The sequence below is a fragment of the Nomascus leucogenys genome, chromosome 5 (genome assembly GCF_006542625.1).
Source record: "Nomascus leucogenys isolate Asia chromosome 5, Asia_NLE_v1, whole genome shotgun sequence".
NCBI classification, from domain to species: Eukaryota; Metazoa; Chordata; class Mammalia; order Primates; family Hylobatidae; genus Nomascus; species Nomascus leucogenys.
The window spans coordinates 37977997-38000023 of NC_044385.1; the positions used below are offsets into that span (position 1 = coordinate 37977997).

The window sequence follows — 22027 nt, forward strand, 5'->3', positions numbered from 1 at the left end:
TTTAGAGACAGGCCCAGGTCTCCCAGGATGTGATAAAGTCCCGGGGGCCTTGGATAGCATGAAGGACCCTCTTACAGTCAGTGATCCTCAGTACAAGTCAGTTACTGAAGAAATACATAATGTCCCATGCCTATACTGCCCTTTTAAGAGGAATAATTACTACATATTATATCAGGTAAATTTCACTGCTATTTCTTTCTCAAATATTTTTTTTCAAATTAAGAATATAAATGAAATCTAGTTAAGATAGGTGCTGATATAGAGTGAATGTCTGTGTCCCGCCAAAATTTATATGTTGAAATTTCAACTCCCAATGTGATGGTATCAGGAGGTAAGCGCCTTTGGGAGGCGATTGTCATAAGGGTGGAGCCCTCATGAATGGGTTAGCACCCTTATAAAAGAGGCTTTTGAGAACTCCTTTGCCCCTTCTACCATTTGAGGTTACAAGGAGAAGATGGCTGTTTATGAGCTGGGAAGTGGGCCCTCACCAGACACCAAATCTGTTGGAAATTGGATCTAAGACTTCACAGCCTTCCAAACTGTGAGAAGTAAGTTTCTGTTGTTTATAAGCCACCCAGTCTATGGTATTTTGTTATTGCAACCCGAACAAACTAAAATAGGTGTTAAGAAGCCATGCTTGGTTGTCCTCAATGCTCACAAAAGGCACAAAGTATGCCTAAATTATCAACAAATCTTGTCATCACTCCTTTCAAAATATATCCAGAATCTGACTGATTCTTTCCCCATTTTCTGCTACCAGATATCTTGGTCCAAGCCACCATCATCTCCTACCAGGATTATAAGGGTCTCCTAAAAAATCTCCCTGACTCCACCGTTGCCCGACTAGTCTATTCTCCACACAATAATGCCAGTGATCACAATAAAACATGAGTCAAATCAAGTCACTCCTCTGCTCAATATCCTCAACTAGCTTCCCCTATCACTTGAAGTGAAAGTCAAGTCCTTACAATGGCTTAGAAGATCCTTCGTGGTCTGGTCCCCTTTCACCTCATCTTGAACTGTTCTTCCCTTCCCTTACTCCATTCAGCCCCAAAGTCTTCCTTGCTATTCCCTGAACACATCAAACATACGCTGACTTTAGGTTCTCTGCATCACCTGCTTCCTCAGCCTGAAAGGCTCTCTCTCCCTCCAGACAGCTAAAGGACTTGCTCCCGTGCTTCCTTCCGGATTCTGATTAGTGAGGCCTTCCTTGACAACAGAACATAGACTAGTACCCCTTCTCTGCTGCCCACCCCTCTCTAATACCTTTAACCTGCTTTTTTTCTCAAGGTACTTATTATTGCTTGGCATACTATATGTTTGTTTCTTATTTGCATTACCTAACTAGAATGTTAACTCCAAGAGAACAGACTGTTTTGTTCCTTGCTCATTCCCCAGCAATAGAATACAGAATAGTAGATTAATCAGTAAGTATCAATAAATATTGATCGACTTAATGAATGAATAAATCTTGCACTAGTTTCTTATCCCAAACTAGATGCAGATTCATCTTCCTCCAAACTGCATACCACTGTTTTTTTCTTATGATAAATCATATCTTTGTACTAATAATCATTTTTTATGTATCTTAGCATCCTGTAAATATCAAGAACCATGTCTTATTCCTCTTTGTATCCCCCACATCTAGCACCATTTCTTTCTTTTAAGAGGTACTCCATATTTGTTGGGCTGAATTTAAAGTCATACTGAAAGATACATTTTTTTTTTTTTTTTTTTTTTTTTTTTTTTTTGAGACAGAGTCTCACCCTGTCGCCGACTGGAGTGCAGTGGCGTGATCTCGGCTCACTGCAACCTCCGCCTCCAGGGTTCAAGAGATTCTGCCTCAATCTCCTGAGTAGCTGGGATTACAGGCGCATGCCACCACACCTGCCTAATTTTGTATTTTCAGTAGAGACAGGGTTTCACCCCGCTGGCCAGGCTGGTCTCGAACTCCTGTTGTGCTGTGCCTTAACCAATTCTTAAATTGCTAAAAAGTGTTCTGCTTTCATAACAAGCCACCAAATTTAATACAAGTGAGACAGAAGAGAGCATGTAACCTGGCTCAGAGATGCCTAACATCCATTTTGTCCTGATATGGAAACCATAAAAACATTCTGAATGATGTCAACAATCAAAAGATTTTCAGAGGATACTGAAAACTACTTGGCAGAAAGCTGCCTCAGCTTGACCCACTTATGAATTCTACAAAAAGAAAAGCCAGAGAGCAAATGCTTCACTCTTATCTTCATAAAGAAATAATCAACCAGAAACGAACTAACATGAAGTTTTTTTTCCTAAAAAAACAAATTCCAGTACCACTACTACAATTAATATCCACTTGACCCAAAACTTTTGTACAATTCATTAACTGGTATTTCTAACAAAAAGCTTAAATCACCAAGGAAAGATTAAATTATCATCAACATGTTTAAAAAACTTAATATGCCTTGAGTTTTAAACTTTCATCAAGTCAGTTAAAATTAAAGTCTCATACTAAAGGAGTTAAACCTTCACCATTAAGAAAAGTCAACTGTACATAGTAATTTACTCTCCAAGACTTGTGGACAAGCAGAATTTTGCTTTTCAGTCAAATTCTTTGACAACTGATAATCCCTAATTATAGTAATCAAAATAGTTAATAGGCTAGAACTCTCTTTTACTAAGCAAAAGAAGTGACAGCATTAAAAATAAATGATACAGTAAAAATAATGTCCCGCCTTGTACGGCGTCAGCTCACCTGAGGTATAAGTCTATCCAAGTGCTCAACTCTATTGCCATGAGAAGGGTGTGTAGATAACCATTCTGGCATCTTGGGTTGGCCATGCAGGCTATCAACAAACTCCATTTGCTGCCAAAACACTGAACTGGCTCTTACGTCTGCACAAGCCTAAAACCAAAATTAGTAAAACCACACAATGAGCTCAGTTTTGAGGATTTTTTTAAAAATACAACTTTATGTCACTACATGCTTTAAAGTCATTTTCTATCATCATTTTAATAAAAGTAGAACATGCCCATTGCTTAGAAAAAGACCCACCTCAAACAACATGGTATCACAGTACTGAAATAACAGAATGCCTGCCCTTCCCATATACAACATTCACAATAACCCTGCTAACCAAAGATAGCCCACTATTTTCAGTATGATGGATATTAAGAACATGTATTAAGGGTAAAATCTTTTACACAAATTAAAAATTCTGTTTTCATAAAGTTTTAAAATATAATCTGTTATTAAACTGTATTAAAGAAACTTCACTTCTATGCCACTAGAACAATCAGGAAAAAACTTCAAATAAACATAAAGAGAAGCCATTTTTATTGTGTACATCAATTTACCCAATTTTCTCAATGTATATGGAGAATATATTTAATTCATATACCTTATAAAACACAATACCTTATAAAAATACAATATAAAAGTACATTAGTACTTTTTAAAAGAATATATGTAGATCTTGTGTATGTACAATTCCATCATACACACATATACATACTCATACATATATACTTGTATATGCACAGAACATATCTGAAAAGCTATTTAAGAAACTTAACAGTAGCTACCCTAAGAATGTACCTGAGGTATCTGATAGTGGAGAGGGAGCAGGACTTTTATTTCCAAACTATATTAAAATACATTATTTTGTAATTAAAATTATTTTTAAATCCTTCATAAGGTGGATTATTAACAAATATTTTATTAATTTGTTCAATTTATTCACATTTCTTAACTTATTCTTTCTATAATAAGTAACTGGAAAACAAGTGATTATATTTCCCAATGATTTTATTTTTGATTAAAACTAAGAAAAAATATATATACTATACTGACTAAAATGTACTCTCAAAAAGGTTTACAATAGTGTAATTGTGAAACCCCAAAAGGCAAATATATTAATAGAACACTGCATGCTAGTCAACATCCATGCTACATCATTTCTTAACAAATACCATTAAAACATTTCCAAATGTCAGCAAAATAAAAGATTTTAAATTCAAGTAAATATTATTCAATATTCAAAGAAATATAATTCCTTAAGACCTCTGAATATTCTAAGTTGAAAAGAATTCAAGGTATTTTATACACTACTGCACAGATATGGATATACCTGTTTATATGTATATAAACAGGAATATACAAGATAAATGTATATAACAAACATAAATATGATTCATATTTGTACACATATACATATCCATATATGCAAGATGCGTGTGTGCTTATGTGCTAAATATGTATGTAACATATATATCTATAAAGAAATAATTATTTGATGCTAAATTAGAAACATCCACAGGACTATGCCCCTCAATAATAGGTAATCACATACACAATAAAAGTACAAGCTGAGATTAACAAGTATTCTTTTCAAATAATTCATAAAAATATAAAATGACTTGAAAGAATTCTAACACAAACAAAAAACCCCTCTGAAAACTGGAAGATAAACATTTGAATGGACTACAAATTCATGAATTATCAAACATGAAGTTTGTGTGCTATACAAACCAAAGGCATACTTATCTAATTTTTTTAGCCTAAAACTGTTAATCAAAAGACAAAATATTTCCCTATTCAATCTCTAAGTAACACAGCTGAAGGGAATCTTTAAAGCAATATTTGATATGCAGAAATAGAAAAAAATTAATTATCCCAACAGACTAGAAAGTATTCCAAGCTGAAAGTATTAAAAGGGGACTTGAGATATCTACTTTAATGTTAAGAGTGTTGAGTTTGTCTGTACTTCTCAAACCCAGTTCAAAGACCCACTAAAGTCAGATAATTTTGTTTCCAAAATGAGTATTTTATTTACATTTTTCCAATTTAGGAAAAATAAGTAACAGGGTGACGTCAGCAAGATGGAAGAATAGGACACCCTGAACCCTCCTTCCCCACACGAACACACTGATTCAACAATAATACACAAATTCCCTTTGTGAGAAATCCTGAAACTAGGTGCAATGCTTCTGCACCTGCACAAGTACAAAATGAACAACATCAAACCTGGTAGAAAACTGGAGACACCCTCTTGCCATAATCTGCGAGAGCAATTAGTTCCCCACCACTCCTTGGGGAAGGAAAAACTTGGCTTGTGTATCTAACATTCCAACTTTTCTAAGAGCTGCCCTAGGAACTCGCTTCTGTCTTGCCAGCCTTGTAGCACAGATGGAATCTAGAACACTCTAGATGTCTAGGGGCCAGTGATAATGTTCAGAAGTTTGAACAAGCACACAAGCAGTTGCCATGACCACTCCCTGAAGCTCAGCATAAAATGAGTTGGAGAGAAACTCCAGAGCCCAGCTTCTCCTGGGGCAGGGCTCGGGGAAGAGGTAGATCACGTGTCCAACATTCTAACATTTCTGAGGGCTGTCCAAGGGACTGGCTTCTGTCTCATCTGTCTTGTAACACTGATAGGACCCAGCATATGGACCAGATGGACCAGACAGGATCCTAGACGCCTAGGCACCACTAAGAACAAAGACAGCACTTTGGAGTAGCATGAAAGTTTGAGAGGTTCTCAGAATCTCTGCTGTGTTGACTGGTGAAGATCTTCTCCTGTACAAAGACAGTCTGTAAAGGCTAAGAGGTTGCTGTTTTTTCGTAATGTGTAGATATCAACAATAAGAGCGAAAAACATAAACAGAGAAATATGTACCAAAGGATCAAAGATAAATTTTCAGAAACTGACCCTAATGAAAGTGAAATGTATTACTTATCTAACAAGAGAATTCAAAATAACCATCATAAAGACACTCAATGAGGTCAGAACAATGTATGAACAAAGTGAGAATTTCAATAAAGACCAGAAAATGTAAAAAAGTACTAAACAGAAATTCTGAAGCACACTCCTAAACAACATACTCCTGAACAGCCTATGGGTCAAGGAAAAAAAAACAAAAAGAAAATGATTTTGAGACAAATGTAAATGAAAACACAATATAACAAAACTGATGGGATACAGCAAAAGCAGTTCTAAGAGGATAGTTTATAATGATAAACACCTACATTAAAAAAAAGAAGAAAGCAAGCAAATAAACTAACTTTATACCTGTAACATCTACCAAAAAAAAAAAAAAGAACTAAGCCCAAAGTTTACAGAAGGAAGGAAATAATAAAGATTATAGCATAAGTAAAGGAAACAGAGAGTAAAAAAATAGAAAAAATTAAAACTAAGAGCTTTTTGGGGAAAGATTTACAAAATTGACAAGTCGTTAGAGTAATTAAGAAAAAAAAAGACAAGTGAACAAAATCAGAAATGAAAGAGGACACATTACAACATACCATTATAACTGATACCATACAAAGGATCATAAGAGACTACTCTGAACAATTACATGCCCGCAAATTGGATAACCTAGAAGAAATGGATAAACTCCAAGAAATATATAACACACTAAGACTGAATAACAAAGAAATAGGAAATATGAACAAATCTATAACTAATGAGATTGAATCAATAATAAAAAACTTCCCAACAAAGAAAAGCCCAGAAGCAGATGAACTCACTGGTGAATGCCACCAAAAACATTTAAAGAATTAAATGACTCTCAAAGTCTTTCAAAAAATTGAGGAGGGAACACTTCCAAACTCATTTTATGAGACCAGCATTACCCTGATACCTATGCCAAAGACACTACAAAAAAAAATTACAGGCCAATATCCCTGATGAACGTAAATACAAAAATTCTTAACAAAATACTAGCAAGCCAAATTCAAGATCATATTAAAAGGATCACACCTATGACCAAGGAGAATTTCTTCCTGGTAATCAAGAATGGTTCAACATACAAAAATCAATTAATGTGATATACCACATTAACAGAATTTTAAAAACACATGATCATCTCAATAGATGCAAAAAAAGCACTTGACAAAATTAAACATCCTTTCATAATAAAAACTCTCAAACACTAGAAATAGAAAAAAATCATCTTGACATAATTATAGCTATATATGAAAAGCCCACAGCTAGCATCACACTTCATGGTGAAAAACAAAAATTTTTTCCTCTAAGTCCAGGAACAAGGCAAGAATGCCCAATCTTGCCACTTCTGTTCAATACAGCACTGGAAGTCCTAGCCAGGGCAATTAGGCAAGAGAAAGAAATAAAAGGCATTTAAATCAGAAAGAAAGAAGTAAAATGATATGCAGATGATATGATCTTATAAGTAGAAAACTAAAGACTCCACGCACACACAAAAAAACCCTGCTAGAACTAATAAATAAATTCAGTAAAGTGAGGATACAAAAATCAGCATACAAAGATCAGTTATGTTCTACACACTAACAACAAACTATCCAAACAGGAAATTAAGAAACAATTCCACTTACAGGAACATTAAAAAGAATAAAATACTTATTAAACCAAACTAAGGAGATGAAAGCCTTCTACGCTAAAAAGTATTTTAAAAAAAACTGATGAAAGAAATTAAAGACAACTCAAATAAATGGAAAGACATCCCATGTTCATGGATTGTAAGACTTAATACTGTTAAAATATCCATACCACCCAAGGTGATCTACAGACTCAATGAGATCTCTATGAAAATCCCATTGGCACTTTTCTTATAGAAACAAAAAAAACGATCCTAAAACTCATATGGAACCACAACTAACCCCAAATCGCCAAAGCAATCTTGAAAAAGAGTAAGACTAGAGGCATCATGCTTCCTGATTTCAAAATATATTACAAAGCTACAGTAATTAAAACAGTATAGTATTAGCAGAAAGATAACCATTCAATGAATGGAACAGAATAGAGAGCCCAAAATTAAGCCCACACAAATACAGATCTTTGATGAGGGTACCAAAAATATACAATGGGAGGCCAGGCATGGTGGCTCATATCTGTGATCCCAGCAGTTTGGGAGGCTGAGGCACATGGATTGCTTGAGACCAGGAGTCCAAGACCAACCTGGGCAACATGGTGAAACCATCTCTACAAAAAATTAGGCAGGTGTGATGGTACACGCCTGTGCACCAAGAGGCTGAGGTGGGAGGATCACCTGAGCCTGGGAAGTCGAGGCTAGAGTAAGCTGTGATCACATCACTGCACTCTAGCCTGGGTAACAGAGCAAGACCTTGTCTCAAAAACACACACACACACACACACACCCCACAATGAGGAAAGAGCAGTCTCTTCAACAAATGGTGCTAGAAAAACTGAATATTCACATGCAAAAGAATGAAACTGGACCCTTATCTTACACTACACACAAAAACCAACTAAAAAATGGATTAAAGATTTAAACGTAAGACCTAAAACTATAAAACTCCTAGAAGAAAATATAAGGGAAAAGTTTCATGACTTTGGTCTTGGCAATTATTTTGTGAATATGACACCAAAAGCACAGGAAACAAAAGACAAAAATAGACAGGTGGAACTACCAAAAAGCTCTGCACAGCAAAGGAAACAGAGTGAAAGGCAATCTACAGAATGGGAAAAACCATTTGTATACCAAATATCTGATGAACAGTTAATTTCTAAAACATATAAAGAATTTCTACAACTCAATAGCAAAAAACCCAATTTAAAAAATAGGCAAAGGACCTCAATAGACTTTTCTTCAAAAAAGACATTCAAAAGTAGGTAACAAGTATTAGAAAAAATTTTCAATATCACTAATCATCAGGGAAATGCAAACTGAAATCACAATGAAATATCACCTTACACCTGTTAGGATATCTATTATTGAAAAAAAAGAGAGGTAAGTGTTGGCAAGGATGTGAAGAAACTGGAACTCTTGTACACTGTCAGTGAGAATATAAAATGGTGTGGACTTTATGAAAAACAGTATGAAGATTACTCAAAAAATTTTTAAAAAGAACTATCATTATGATTCAGAAATCCTACTTCTGGATATTTATCCAAGAGTTGAAATCAGGATCTCAAAGGGATTTGCACTCCACATTCATTGCAGCATTATTCAGAATAGCCAAGATGTGGAAACAAACTGAATGTTCATCAACAAATGAACAGATTAAGAAAATGTGGTATAAACATATATCGAAATATTATTTGGCCTTAAAAAAGGAAATCCTGTCATACGCAACAATACGGATAAACCTTGAGGACATCAAGCTAAGTGAAATAAGCCAGTCACAAATGGACAAATACTACATGATTCCACTTACATGTGGTATGTATCTAAAGTAGCAAGCTTGTAGAAGTGGAGAATAGAATAGTGTTTGTCAGGGACTGGAAGTAGGAGGAAATGAGGAGTTGCTATTCGATGGATATAAAGTCTCAGTTATGCAAAATGAATAAGATCTAGAGATCTGATACACAACATGTGCCTATAGTTAAGTATGTATTGTAAAATTAAAACTTTAAGAGGGTAGATCTCATGTTTAATGTACTAACTAAAAAAGAGAAAAAAATTAACAATGATAGACCAAAATAAAGACATTTTTAAAATAAATACTCAGTTTATCACGTCTAACTCATTTGCTTCAAGAAAAGTACTGTAGAAAACTAAGAACTTATTAAGCAACTGATGTGGTTTGACTGTGTCCCCACCCAACTCTCATCAACAACTGTAATCCAAATTGTAATTCCCATGTGTCAAGGAAGGGGACTGGTAGGAGGTGATTGGATCATGAGAGCAGTTCCCCCATGCTGTTCTCATGATACTGAGTGAGTTCTCATGGGATCTGATGGTTTTATAAGGCAGTTTTCCCGGCTCTTACACACTCTCTCTCTCCTTCTGCTATGTAAGACATACCTGCTTCCCCTTCCACCATGATTGTAAGTTTCCTGAGGCCTTCCCAGCCATGCAGAACTGTGAGTCAATTAAACCTCTTTCCTTTATACATTACCCAGTCTTGGGTATTTCTTTACAGCACTGTGAAAATGGACTAATACAGCAACTAATTCAGTCTAACTCATTGCTTCAATAAAATTGTTGAATTAAACTAAATAACTTATTAAGCAACCGTAAGTACACAAAGAAAGAATTAGACTCTAGGTAACCTTTCCTTCTTAAAAACAGAACTAATAATGGCTACCGCTGGCCAGAGAAACATAACAAAATATGTGTCAGTGAAATACTTTGGTCCTAGAATATTTTTTGAGACTGTAAACTAAGATAATGGAAAGACTACAGGTTTTAGAATCAGAAATATCTGGGTTCAAAATGCTGATTATTGTATTTATTAACAGTCATTTATATGACACCACATGCCAGGCATTGTTTTAAGTGTATTACAAATATTAACACATTGTATTAACTCATTTAATCCTCATAACAACCTCATGTGGTAAGTACTGTTATGAACCTCACTTTACAGATTAAATGAAGAAACCAAGATCCATGGTGACTACATAACTTCACAAAGCTCAAACAGCTAGTAAGTGACAGAGCCATAATTTGAACCCAAGTAGTCTGGTGACAGAGTTTTTACCCCTGGGTCAATAATTTAGTCTCTAGGAGTCTCAGATTCATCTGTAAAACTAAATTAAAGCAGTGAACTATCAAGTTAAAATGTGATAATTCTTGCAAAGCAGCCAGTCCAGGACTCAGAACATAGTGGACACTATTTCTACCTTCCTTTCCCCTGGTGAGCAACTGGAGGCCTATGGTAATTGCAAAATGCCATGTTTGGTCCTAAGTGATGATGTCATGAATTTACAAGAAGGTTCTAGTACAATCCAGAGAATATAAATGTATATGAATATGCATTAAGGAACATATTGAGAAAGAATTTGCTACTATTAAATTATAAACTCAGTGGGATATGATATTCATAAAGAATACAGCAGTATAAAAATCGTTCTTATAATTTCACCATTTCCCAATGCCAAAACAATACTAGAGAAATATGTATAAATAGATCTAGACCAAGTAAAAGCCTAACTGTACCGTTACCTGTAGCCAACGTTTTCATTAGAAATGCAAAGATGAAAAGTATCTCTGAATTTTGCTGTCTGTATTCACTAGACACTCCAACAAAGCTCCTGTTAGCCATCACCCCCTTCCAAAGGTAAATCCTGACACTGAATGGATCTGAATCTTTTTTTAGGAAACCATTAACACTCTACACTTGTCTCAGTCATTGCAGCATCCTCTCCTGTATTCCACATAGACATGTGATAGGTAAAATAATCATCTGAGACAATACTACAAAGGATTGTGGCAGGGGGAGTTGGGCTCCTACAGCTAGAAAAATACACTGAGGCTGTTATAAGATTTAAAGGGACCAAAACAGATATAAAAATGATCATTATTTTAGAGGCAATACTGCAGAAAACCAAAATTGTTTCCAGCAGGTAAATATAAGATGAAAAGTTCCCTTTCAGAAATGAATGTACCTCCACTTTGGGAAGGGGAAACCTTACTGTCTATGAGAGCTTTGCCAAATTACTTAACTCCTCCATCCCTCAGGTTTACCTATACCTCACAGGGTTGTTATGAAGATCAAAAGAGTAAACACATGTAATACACTCAGGACAGTGCCCAGCACATTAAAAATGTTATTGATTATTATACACTACCATCATCATTGTCATCATCTACCAGAAACTAGTTCATTTCAGTCTCACATACTTCCATAGGTTCATCATTTTCCAATATTGCTGATGGCATTCACTTCTTAAAGCTCATTTTATTTTGTAACCCACTTACTCTCTAAACAACATTTTTCCAGTAAATAATTTAAAATTGCTCTTTTCCAACTAAATGCAACATAATCTTGAGATAATTTCAGCTAAGCCATTCTCAGTATTTGCCAATCCCTCACACCAAGAGAAAACTTATCAAAAATACTTCATGTGCTCCAACTAAAATGAAAGACATATGTTGGTCATTTAATCTTAATTTTTTGTTCAATTTTCTGCATCTTTTGATTGCCAGCAGGTCATTTCACCAATCAATATAATAAAGTTTTAATAAATTTTCATGTTACTTTTTTCCCTCTATCTTAGGTAAAGTTTTATCATAAGACTCAACAGCTGAAATCATAGCAATGAAAAATCAGATGAATACACACAAGCCTGTCTCATTTTTCTGGGTGATAAAATTAAGTTCCAAATAATGTATGCATTATGAAAGTTACTTTACAACATACCTATTAAATAACATGGTCTCCTTACTTACTGATTCTTTTCTTTCTTAAAAGAATCATTAAGCAAAGAACCTAAAACAGTAACCCAAATAAAACACAAAGATACTTTGCTATGATGAAAGCTCAGAATACTAACCTGAAAAATAAGAACTAAGGGTCTTCCTACTAACTAGGTATAGGTTATTAGATAAATCACTTCACATCTTTAGACTCTGGTTTTCTTATCTGTAAAATGAGAAGGTAGATTAAATTAGCCCCAATTTTCCTTCCTGCTCTAAAAGTCTATGATTCCACAAGGTACTATTTTAAATAAAGTTTAGAATTTGAAATGTTCTCATTTCTGTGATGAAAAGTAGATTTTGCTTATTACCTAATGCCCTCACTAGATGGTGCTATTGGCACAGTTATCTCAGGTTACTTGAGGAAACTAGCAGGCCATGTTTCCCGAAAGAGCCACTAAACAGGCTTTGGGGATTACTCCCAGTGAGTGCTTTCCAGGCCACTATAGGATATTTATTATCTCAATTTCCCTCCCATTAAACATCAATAATTCCCCCCACTTCCCCGATAACTGTGACAATCAAAAACAATCATACACAATGTCATCCTAGAAGGCTACCCCAGTTAAGAACCACTAAAAGAAAATCAGTTTTCTCTTCCAAACTTAAGAAATTGTTATGAAAACATTAAAACTGATAGTTTAGTTGCTTGTGAAATTTTTAAAAAGTCATTTCTATAATGACTGTAAAGTGTCAAAAGCTCTTTACAGTGACAAATGAATATTCATACCCCCAAAAATCAAATACTTAACAGGACATCTTTTGTCAGCTGATGACTGAACAGCTTGTTATTCTATGCTTAATTTACATGTTGGTCTTACCAGTTATTACTAATTCTATATTAATCATTCTGATAATTTATATAATGACAAATGCCTTCCAAATGAAAAATTAAAAGAACTCCTATAAAAACACAAATTTGCACAATAAAATCACTCATAGCCAATAGCAGAGGAGCAGCAGAGAACCCTAGGGAAAGTGGGCTGCCTACTTTGAAAGAGGCTTCATGAGCAACATCATTTTTGTGAATTTTGCATGTTGAAACCTCATAAATCCAATGGGACTGCACATGACCAATAGAACCATCTCTCAGAAATAGTTCCCAGTAACCAAGCTCACAAGATTGACATAAAATCAGAATGCCAACTTCTTAATTTACAGAGATAACTACAGCTGCCCAAACCAGCAAGAGCACACACATCTATGTCCTTGGGTCAGGACTTTCTCTCCCTTTTAGGCATGCTACAGAGGAAGCCAGGCTGTAATCAGAAGGTTGCCTAGGAAGGAGAGAACGAGGAAAAGGAGGATTATGTTGACATGACTTGAATGCTACAATGGCAAGAAGTCCAGGGAGTCTGATGCATCAAGGTCCAAAAAAAGGATACAAGCCACAAATAAGAATCAAGTCCAGGATACCCAAAATAACCCTTTGATGGAAGTACTACCATTATTCTTACTATTCAGACTACAAAACAGATTTGAAGAGGTTAAGTGATTTGCTACAGTCATGTGGAGGAGACAAGATCTCAAACACACATCTGGACTACTGAACCCAAAGTCCTGACCCCTATGCTAGACAAGGTGTAAAATCCTTAAAATGCTAATAAAGAAGCTTCTGCCTACCCTTCAGTTTTATCTGTTTTCATTGGTGCTCTTGAACTCTGTTGACATTTTAACCATAACAAATTTTCAATTCCTGGAATAAGCCATTGTTTCTCTTGCCGTTGAACACACCATGCCAAACACTACACCTATCAACATCTTCATCAGGATAATTACTATTTATCTTTCAGATCTCCATTTTAACTATTTCTTTCTCAGTCTAGTCCTAAGTTTTCCTATGTAATTTGATGTAACTTGAGAGACCCCTCAAGTTACATCTCTGCTACATTCTCCCATGGAATGAATGTTTCCTGTCTCTCCAATTCATAATACTTCAAACTTTGTTAAAATTATTTATTAAATTTCTGTCTCTTGAATTCTAATGTCATGAAGATATTATATATCCCTATAATCTGGAAGTTAATTACATTCAATTAATAAATGAAAATCATCATAATGGATCAGAGAAGAGCTAGCACCTAGGTCTGTAAGATCAAACTGTCTTCTGATTGTATTAATGTTAAATGTCAATCCAAAGTGGGGGATCGGTCAGGTGAGAAAGGGAAAAGTCTGGAGGAAAGGTCTGGTCAATGTCTTCTTAAAGCCTTATCTTAAGAAAGTGAGTATCAGGCCAGGCACAGTGGCTCACGCCTGTAATCCCAGCACTTTGGGAGGCCAAAGTGGGTGAGTCACCTGAGGCTGGGAGTTTGAGACCAGCCTGCCCAACATGGAGAAACCCCGTCTCAACTAAAAATACAAAATTAGCCAGGCGTGGTGGCACATGCCTGTAATCCCAGCTACTCAGGAGGCTGAGGCAGGAGAATCGCTTGAACACAGGAGGTGGTGGTTGCAGTGAGCTGAGATCTCGGCATTGCACTCCAGCCTGGACAACAAAAGTGAAATTCCATCAGAAAGAAAAGAAAAGCGGAGAGGGGAGAGGGGAGAGGGGAGAGGGGAGAGAGGAGAGAAGAGAAGAGAAGAGAAGAGAAGAGAAGAGAAGAGGAAAAGAAAAGGAAAAGAAAAAAGAAAAGAAAAGAAAAGAAAAAACAAAAGAGAATATCATCATAGCTTATTGGATCTGTTTCTTACTTGTGGCAGGGTGGAGAATGGAATGGAGGGGAGTAGGACTGGAGTCAATGAAAGCTATCATGAGCCTGGTACAGAAGTTTAGGTAAAAGATGCTAGTACTGGAGATGGGAATATACTGAGATATATTTTATAGATAGAACTGCCAGGACTTGGTGAAAAAGTTAAGAGTAAATGATAAAGAACGAATAACTAAGGAGGAATCCAGGTTTTTTTTTCCAAAAGCAACTGAATAGAGGGTAGTATATTCATTGGGAAAAGGAAGACCAGAAGAAAAACACGTGTAGGGAGAAATTAAGAATTTAATATTGAACATACTGGGTTTGAGATAATGTATTTGTGAAATAAAGAAGAGGAGATAGCAGACAGTCCTTTTAAGATAAATGATTAAAAGACAGGAGCTCTAAGAATTTTAATTGTATTAAGTGTATGAGATAGGTCCAAGTACTGTTCCTATCCTACAGATCAGAAAAGTTGAGGCACAAAAAGAATAAATAACTTGATCATAATCACACAGCTAGTACTCTCTCTGGCAAAGCAGATTCTCAAACTTGGCAGTATAGTTCCAGAGTTCATGCATTATCTCTACACTTATTGCTCACTTCTTTGGCAATTGATTGATTACCCCCCACTACAGAGACCCCAGAAAGATTTAGTATTTGACATCCAAGAAAGAAAGGTCGAGGTATAAGGGTCATAACAGAGAATTTTTAAAAGTCTCCACAATGAATGGGAAAACCCTACTCCCTTTTCCACTGCCAATCCTTAAACAGTGACAAACTAGTTTTTTTTACTTGTTTTTATTTTTGTGGGCACTTGGTAGGTTATAAATTTATGGGTTACATAAGATATTCTGATAGAGGCATGAAATGTATAGTAATCACATCAGGGTAAATGGGGTATTTCCAACAGCCAGTTTTTACAGGATTCATCTGCAGACACTCGAATGACCACATAGGAAAGGCCAATATATATTCTATGGGAAGGTTCCCCAAAGAAAGAGCTAGATCGCCGTCCTATAATCTTACAGTAGAGCTCATCATCCCAGCCTATGCAAACTCACCTCAGGCTCTGAATGAGTGAAGAGATCTGCTATGCTCTAAGTGACCACTTAGCACAGAGAATCCCTCTGACAGAAAAAAAATATATCATTCAGAGCCAACAGAACTGTTTATACAAAATATCCAGCATTCAATCAAAAGTAAGCAACCATGCCAAGAAACAAGACCAAAGGCAAAAACAGACAACAGAAACGGACCCAGCTATAATACAGATATTAGAGTTATGAAACATGAATTTAAAAAAAAATATATGATTAACATATTCAAGAAAATATAAACAAAGAAACATATGACAAAATGTAGAATTTCACCAGAGAACTGAAATTTATAAAAGAGCATCAAAGGGATATTCTAGAATGAAAAGACAAAGTAACTGAAATTTAAAACTCAAATACGAATTTAATGTAGAACAAATACAGCTAAAAATAAGATTAATGAACTTCAAGATAGGTAGTGGAAAACATACATTCTGATACATGGACAGTCAGAGGTTAAGTGATTAGCCTATTGCATGTTCTCACTCATAAGTGGGAGCTAAACATTAACTACACATGGACACAAAGATGGGAACAACAGACACTGGTGACTACCAGAGGGAGGGGGGAAGGAGGGGAGCAAGGGCTGAAAAACCACCTTTTGGGTACCACGCTCACTACCTCGGGGAGAGGATCATTTGTACACCAAATCTTAGCAACGTGCAAGTTACCCACGTAACACACCTGCACATGTACCCTGGAACCTAAATGTTGAAAAAAATAAAAAATAAAAGAGCAAGCCACAGAATGAAAGAAAACATTTGCAAGACACATATCTGACAAAGAACTTGCACCTAGCACATATGTGAAAAACTCCTACAACTCAAGAATAAGAACACAAACTTCTTTGCCCAATTTGAAAATGGGAAAAATATCTGAGAAGATAATTCACAAAGGAATATAAATGAAGTGCCAACAGACACATAAAAATGTTCCACATTATATAAATAATTATAAATAAGAAATGCAAATTAAACAAATAGACTAACTTTTCCCCAAAAAAGGGCAAAGATAAAAACAACAGCCATGTTCTGCTTACAAGGGCTACACACACAAGAACACAGGAAGTTTAAAAATAAGAGAATATTAAAGATTCACCATGCAAGCACTAACTGAAAAAAAGCTGAAATAACAATACTAAAAGCAAAAAGTGGACATTAAGCAAGAACTATTACTAGAAACAGTGATTTTATTGTGAGAAAGGGATCAATCCACTAGGAAAATCTTACAATCTAACAAGTATGTATACTACAGATACTTTTAAGATGTACACGGCAAGGGGTGGAGCCAAGATGGCCGAATAGGAAGAGCTCCGGTCTCCAGCTCCCAGCCCCAGCGACACAGAAGACGGGTGATTTCTGCATTTCTGCTTGAGGTACCGGTTTCATCTCACTAGGGAGTGCCTAACAGTGGGTGCAGGACAGTCGGTGAGGCGCACTGTGCGCGAGCCAAAGCAGGGCGAGGCATTGCCTCACTCGGGAAGCGCAAGGGGTCAGGGAGTTCCCTTTCCTAGTCAAAGAAAGGGGAAGCAGACGGCACCTGGAATATCGGGTCAGTCCCATCCTAATACGGCGCTTTTCCAACGGGCCTGGAAAACGGCACACTAGGAGATTGTGTCCCGCACCTGGCTCGGAGGGTACTATGCCCACGGAGTCTCGCTAATTGCTAGCACAGCAGTCTGAGATCAAGCTGCGAGGCGGCAGCGAGGCTGGGGAAGGGGCGCCCGCCATTGCCCAGGCTTGCTTAGGTAAACAAAGCAGCCAGGAAGCTCGAACTGGGTGGAGCCCACCACAGCTCAAGGAGGCCTGCCTGCCTCCGTAGGCTCCACCTCTGGGGGCAGGGCACAGACAAACAAAAACTCTGCAAGAACTTCCACAGACTTAAATGTCCCTGTCTGACTGACAGCTTTGAAGAGAGTAGTGGTTCTCCCAGCACGCAGCTGGAGATCTGAGAACAGTCAGACTGCCTCCTAAAGTGGGTCCCTCACCCCTGAGCAGCCTAACTGGGAGGCACCCCCCAGTAGGGACAGACTGACACCTCATTCAACCCGGTACTTCTCTGAGACAAAACTTTCAGAGGAACTATCAGACAGCTGAATTTGTGGTCTCACGAAAATCTGCTGTTCTGCAGCCACCGCTGCTGACACCCAGCCAAACAGGGTCTGGAGTGCACCTCTAGTAAACTCCAACAGACCTGCAGCTGAGGGTCCTGTCTGGTTGAAGGAAAACTAACAAACAGAAAGGACATCCACACCAAAAACCCATCTGTACATCACCATCATCAAAGACAAAAAGTAGATAAAACCACAAAGATGGGGAAAAAACAGACCAAAAAAACTGGAAACTCTAAAAAACAGAGCACCTCTCCTCCTCCAAAGGAACGCAGTTCCTCACCAGCAACGGAACAAAGCTGGATGGAGGATGACTTTGATGAGTTGAGAGAAGAAGGCTTCAGACGATCAAACTACTCTGAGCTACGAGAGGAAATTCAAAACAACAGCAAAGAAGTTAAAAACTTTGAAAAAAAATTAGAAGAATAGATAACTAGAATAACCAATGGAGAGAAGGGCTTCAAGGAGCTGATGGAGCTGAAAGCCAAGTTTCAAGAACTACGCGAAGATTGCAGAAGCCTCAGTAGCAGACGCGATCAACTGGAAGAAAGGGTATCGCTGATGGAAGATGAAATGAATGAAATGAAGAGAGAAGGGAAGTTTAGAGAAAAAAGGATAAAAAGAAATGAACAAAGCCTCCAAGAAATTTGGGACTATGTGAAAAGACCAAACCTACGTCTGATTGGTGTACCTGAAAATGATGGGGAGAATGGAACCAAGTTGGAAAACACTCTGCAAGATATTATCCAGGAGAACTTCCCCAATCTAGCAAGGCAGGCCAGCATTCAGATTCAGGAAATACAGAGAACGCCACAAAGATACTCCTCGAGAAGGGCAACTCCAAGACACATTATTGTCAGATTCACCAAAGTTGAAATGAAAGAAAAAATGTTAAGGGCAGCCAGAGAGAAAGGTCGGGTTACCCACAAAGGGAAGCCCATCAGACTAACAGCTGATCTCTCAGCAGAAACTCTACAAGCCAGAAGAGAGTGGGGGCCGATATTCAATATTCTTAAAGATAAGAATTTTCAACCCAGAATCTCCTATCCCGCCAAACTAAGCTTCATAAGTGAAGGAGAAATAAAACACTTTACAGACAAGCAAACACTGAGTGATTTTGTCACCACCAGGCCTGCCCTAAAAGAGCTCCTGAAGGAAGCACTAAACATGGAAAGGAACAACCGGTACCAGCCACTGCAAAAACATGCCAAATTGTAAAGACCATCGAGACTAGGAAGAAACTATAGCAACTAACGAGCAAAATAACCAACTAACATCATAATGACAGGATCAGATTCACACATAACAATATTAACGTTAAATGTAAATGGGCTAAATGCTCCAATTAAAAGACACAGACTGGCAAACTGGATAAGGAGTCAGGACCCATCAGTGTGCTGTATTCAGGAAACCCATCTCACGTGCAGAGACACACATAGACTCAAAATAAAGGGATGGAGGAAGATCTATCAAGCAACTGGAAAACAAAAAAAGGCAGGGGTTGCAATCCTAGTCTCTGATAAAATAGACTTTAAACCAACAAAGATCAAAAGAGACAAAGAAGGCCATTACATAATGGTAAAGGGATCAATTCAACAAGAAGAGCTAACTATCCTAAATATATATGCACCCAACACAGGAGCACCCAGATTCATAAAGCAAGTCCTGAGTGACCTACAAAGGGACTTAAACTCCCACACAATAATAATGGGAGATTTTAACACCCCACTGTCAGCATTAGACAGATCAACGAGACAGAAAGTTAACAAGGATATCCAGGAATTGAACTCAGCTCTACATAAAGTGGACCTAATAGACATCTACAGAACTCTCCACCCCAAGTCAACAGAATATACATTTTTTTCAACACCACACCACACCTATTCCAAAATTGACCACATAGTTGGAAGTAAAGCTCTCCTCAGCAAATGTAAAAGAACAGAAATTATAACAAACTGTCTCTCAGACCACAGTGCAATCAAACTAGAACTCAGGATTAAGAAACTCACTCAAAACCGCTCTACTACATGGAAACTGAACAACCTGCTCCTGAATGACTATTGGGTACATAATGAAATGAAGGCAGAAATAAAGATGTTCTTTGAAACCAACGAGAACAAAGACACAACATACCAGAATCTCTGGGACACATTCAAAGCAGTGTGTAGAGGGAAATTTATAGCACTAAATGCCCACAAGAGAAAGCAGGAAAGATCCAAAATTGACTCCCTAACATCACAATTAAAAGAACTAGAAAAGCAAGAGCAAACACATTCAAAAGCTAGCAGAAGGCTAGAAATAACTAAAATCAGAGCAGAACTGAAGGAAATAGAGACACAAAAAACCCTTCAAAAAATTAATGAATCCAGGAGCTGATTTTTTGAAAAGATCAACAAAATTGATGGACCGCTAGCAAGACTAATAAAGAAGAAAAGAGAGAAGAATCAAATAGATGCAATAAAAAATGATAAAGGGGATATCACCACCAATCCCACAGAAATACAATCTACCATCAGAGAATACTACAAACACCTCTATGCAAATAAACTAGAAAATCTAGAAGAAATGGATAAATTCCTCGACAAATACACCCTCCCAAGACTAAACCAGGAAGAAGTTGAATCTCTGAATAGACCAATAACAGGTTCTGAAATTGTGGCAATAATCAATAGCTTACCAACCAAAAAGAGTCCAGGACCTGATGGATTCACAGCTGAATTCTACCAGAGGTACAAGGAGGAACTGGTACCATTCCTTCTGAAACTATTCCAATCGATAGAAAAAGAGGGAATCCTCCCTAACACATTTTATGAAGCCAGCATCGTCCTGATACCAAAACCTGGCAGAGACATAACCAAAAAAGAGAATTTCAGACCAATATCCTTGATGAACATTGATGCAAAAATCCTCAATAAAATACTGGCAAACCGAATCCAGCAGCACATCAAAAAGCTTATCCACCATGATCAAGTGGGCTTCATCCCTGGAATGCAAGGCTGGTTCAACATACGCAAATCAATAAATGTAATCCAGCATATAAACAGAACCAAAGACAAAAACCACATGATTATCTCAATAGATGCAGAAAAGGCCTTTGACAAAATTCAACAACCCTTCATGCTAAAAACTCTCAATAAATTAGGTATTGATGGGACGTATCTCAAAATAATAAGAGCTATCTACGACAAACCCACAGCCAATATCATACTGAATGGGCAAAAACTGGAAGCATTCCCTCTGAAAACTGGCACAAGACAGGGATGCCCTCTCTCACCGCTCCTATTCAACATAGTGCTGGAAGTTCTGGCCAGAGCAATCAGGCAGGAGAAGGAAATAAAAGGTATTCAATTAGGAAAAGAGGAAGTCAAATTGTCCCTGTTTGCAGATGACATGATTGTATATCTAGAAAACCCCACTGTCTCAGCCCAAAATCTCCTTAAGCTGATTAGCAACTTCAGCGAAGTCTCAGGATACAAAATTAATGTACAAAAATCACAAGCATTCTTGTACACCAATAACAGACAAACAGAGAGCCAAATTATGAGTGAACTCCCATTCACAATTGCTTCAAAGAGAATAAAATACCTAGGAATCCAACTTACAAGGGATGTGAAGGACCTCTTCAAGGAGAACTACAAACCACTGCTCAATGAAATAAAAGAGGATACAAACAAATGGAAGAACATTCCATGCTCATGGGTTGGAAGAATCAATATCTGAAAATGGCCATACTGCCCAAGGTAATTTATAGATTCAATGCCATCCCCATCAAGCTACCAATGACTTTCTTCACAGAATTGGAAAAAACTACTTTAAATTCATATGGAACCAAAAAAGAGCCCGCATCGCCAAGTCAATCCTAAGCCAAAAGAACAAAGCTGGAGGCATCACGCTACCTGACTTTAAACTATACTACAAGGCTACAGTAACCAAAACAGCATGGTACTGGTACCACAACAGAGACATAGATCAATGGAACAGAACAGAGCCCTCAGAAATGATGCTGC

General features: G+C 37.1%; 1 protein-coding gene across 4 annotated transcripts in view; it reads right to left on the reverse strand.

Annotated features, from left to right (window-relative positions):
- The window catches only part of OMA1 (OMA1 zinc metallopeptidase), a 277007-nt gene that overhangs the window by 226784 nt on the left and 28196 nt on the right, over positions 1 to 22027 (reverse strand). For 3 of the 4 annotated variants that reach the window (XM_030812909.1, XM_030812910.1, XM_003265141.3), the window contains exon 8: positions 2738 to 2887. In XM_030812909.1, coding sequence (XP_030668769.1) covers positions 2738 to 2887 — 150 coding nt within the window. Of the gene's footprint in view, positions 1 to 2737; positions 2888 to 22027 lie in introns of those variants that run through there. The other variant, XM_030812911.1, reaches the window with a different exon arrangement.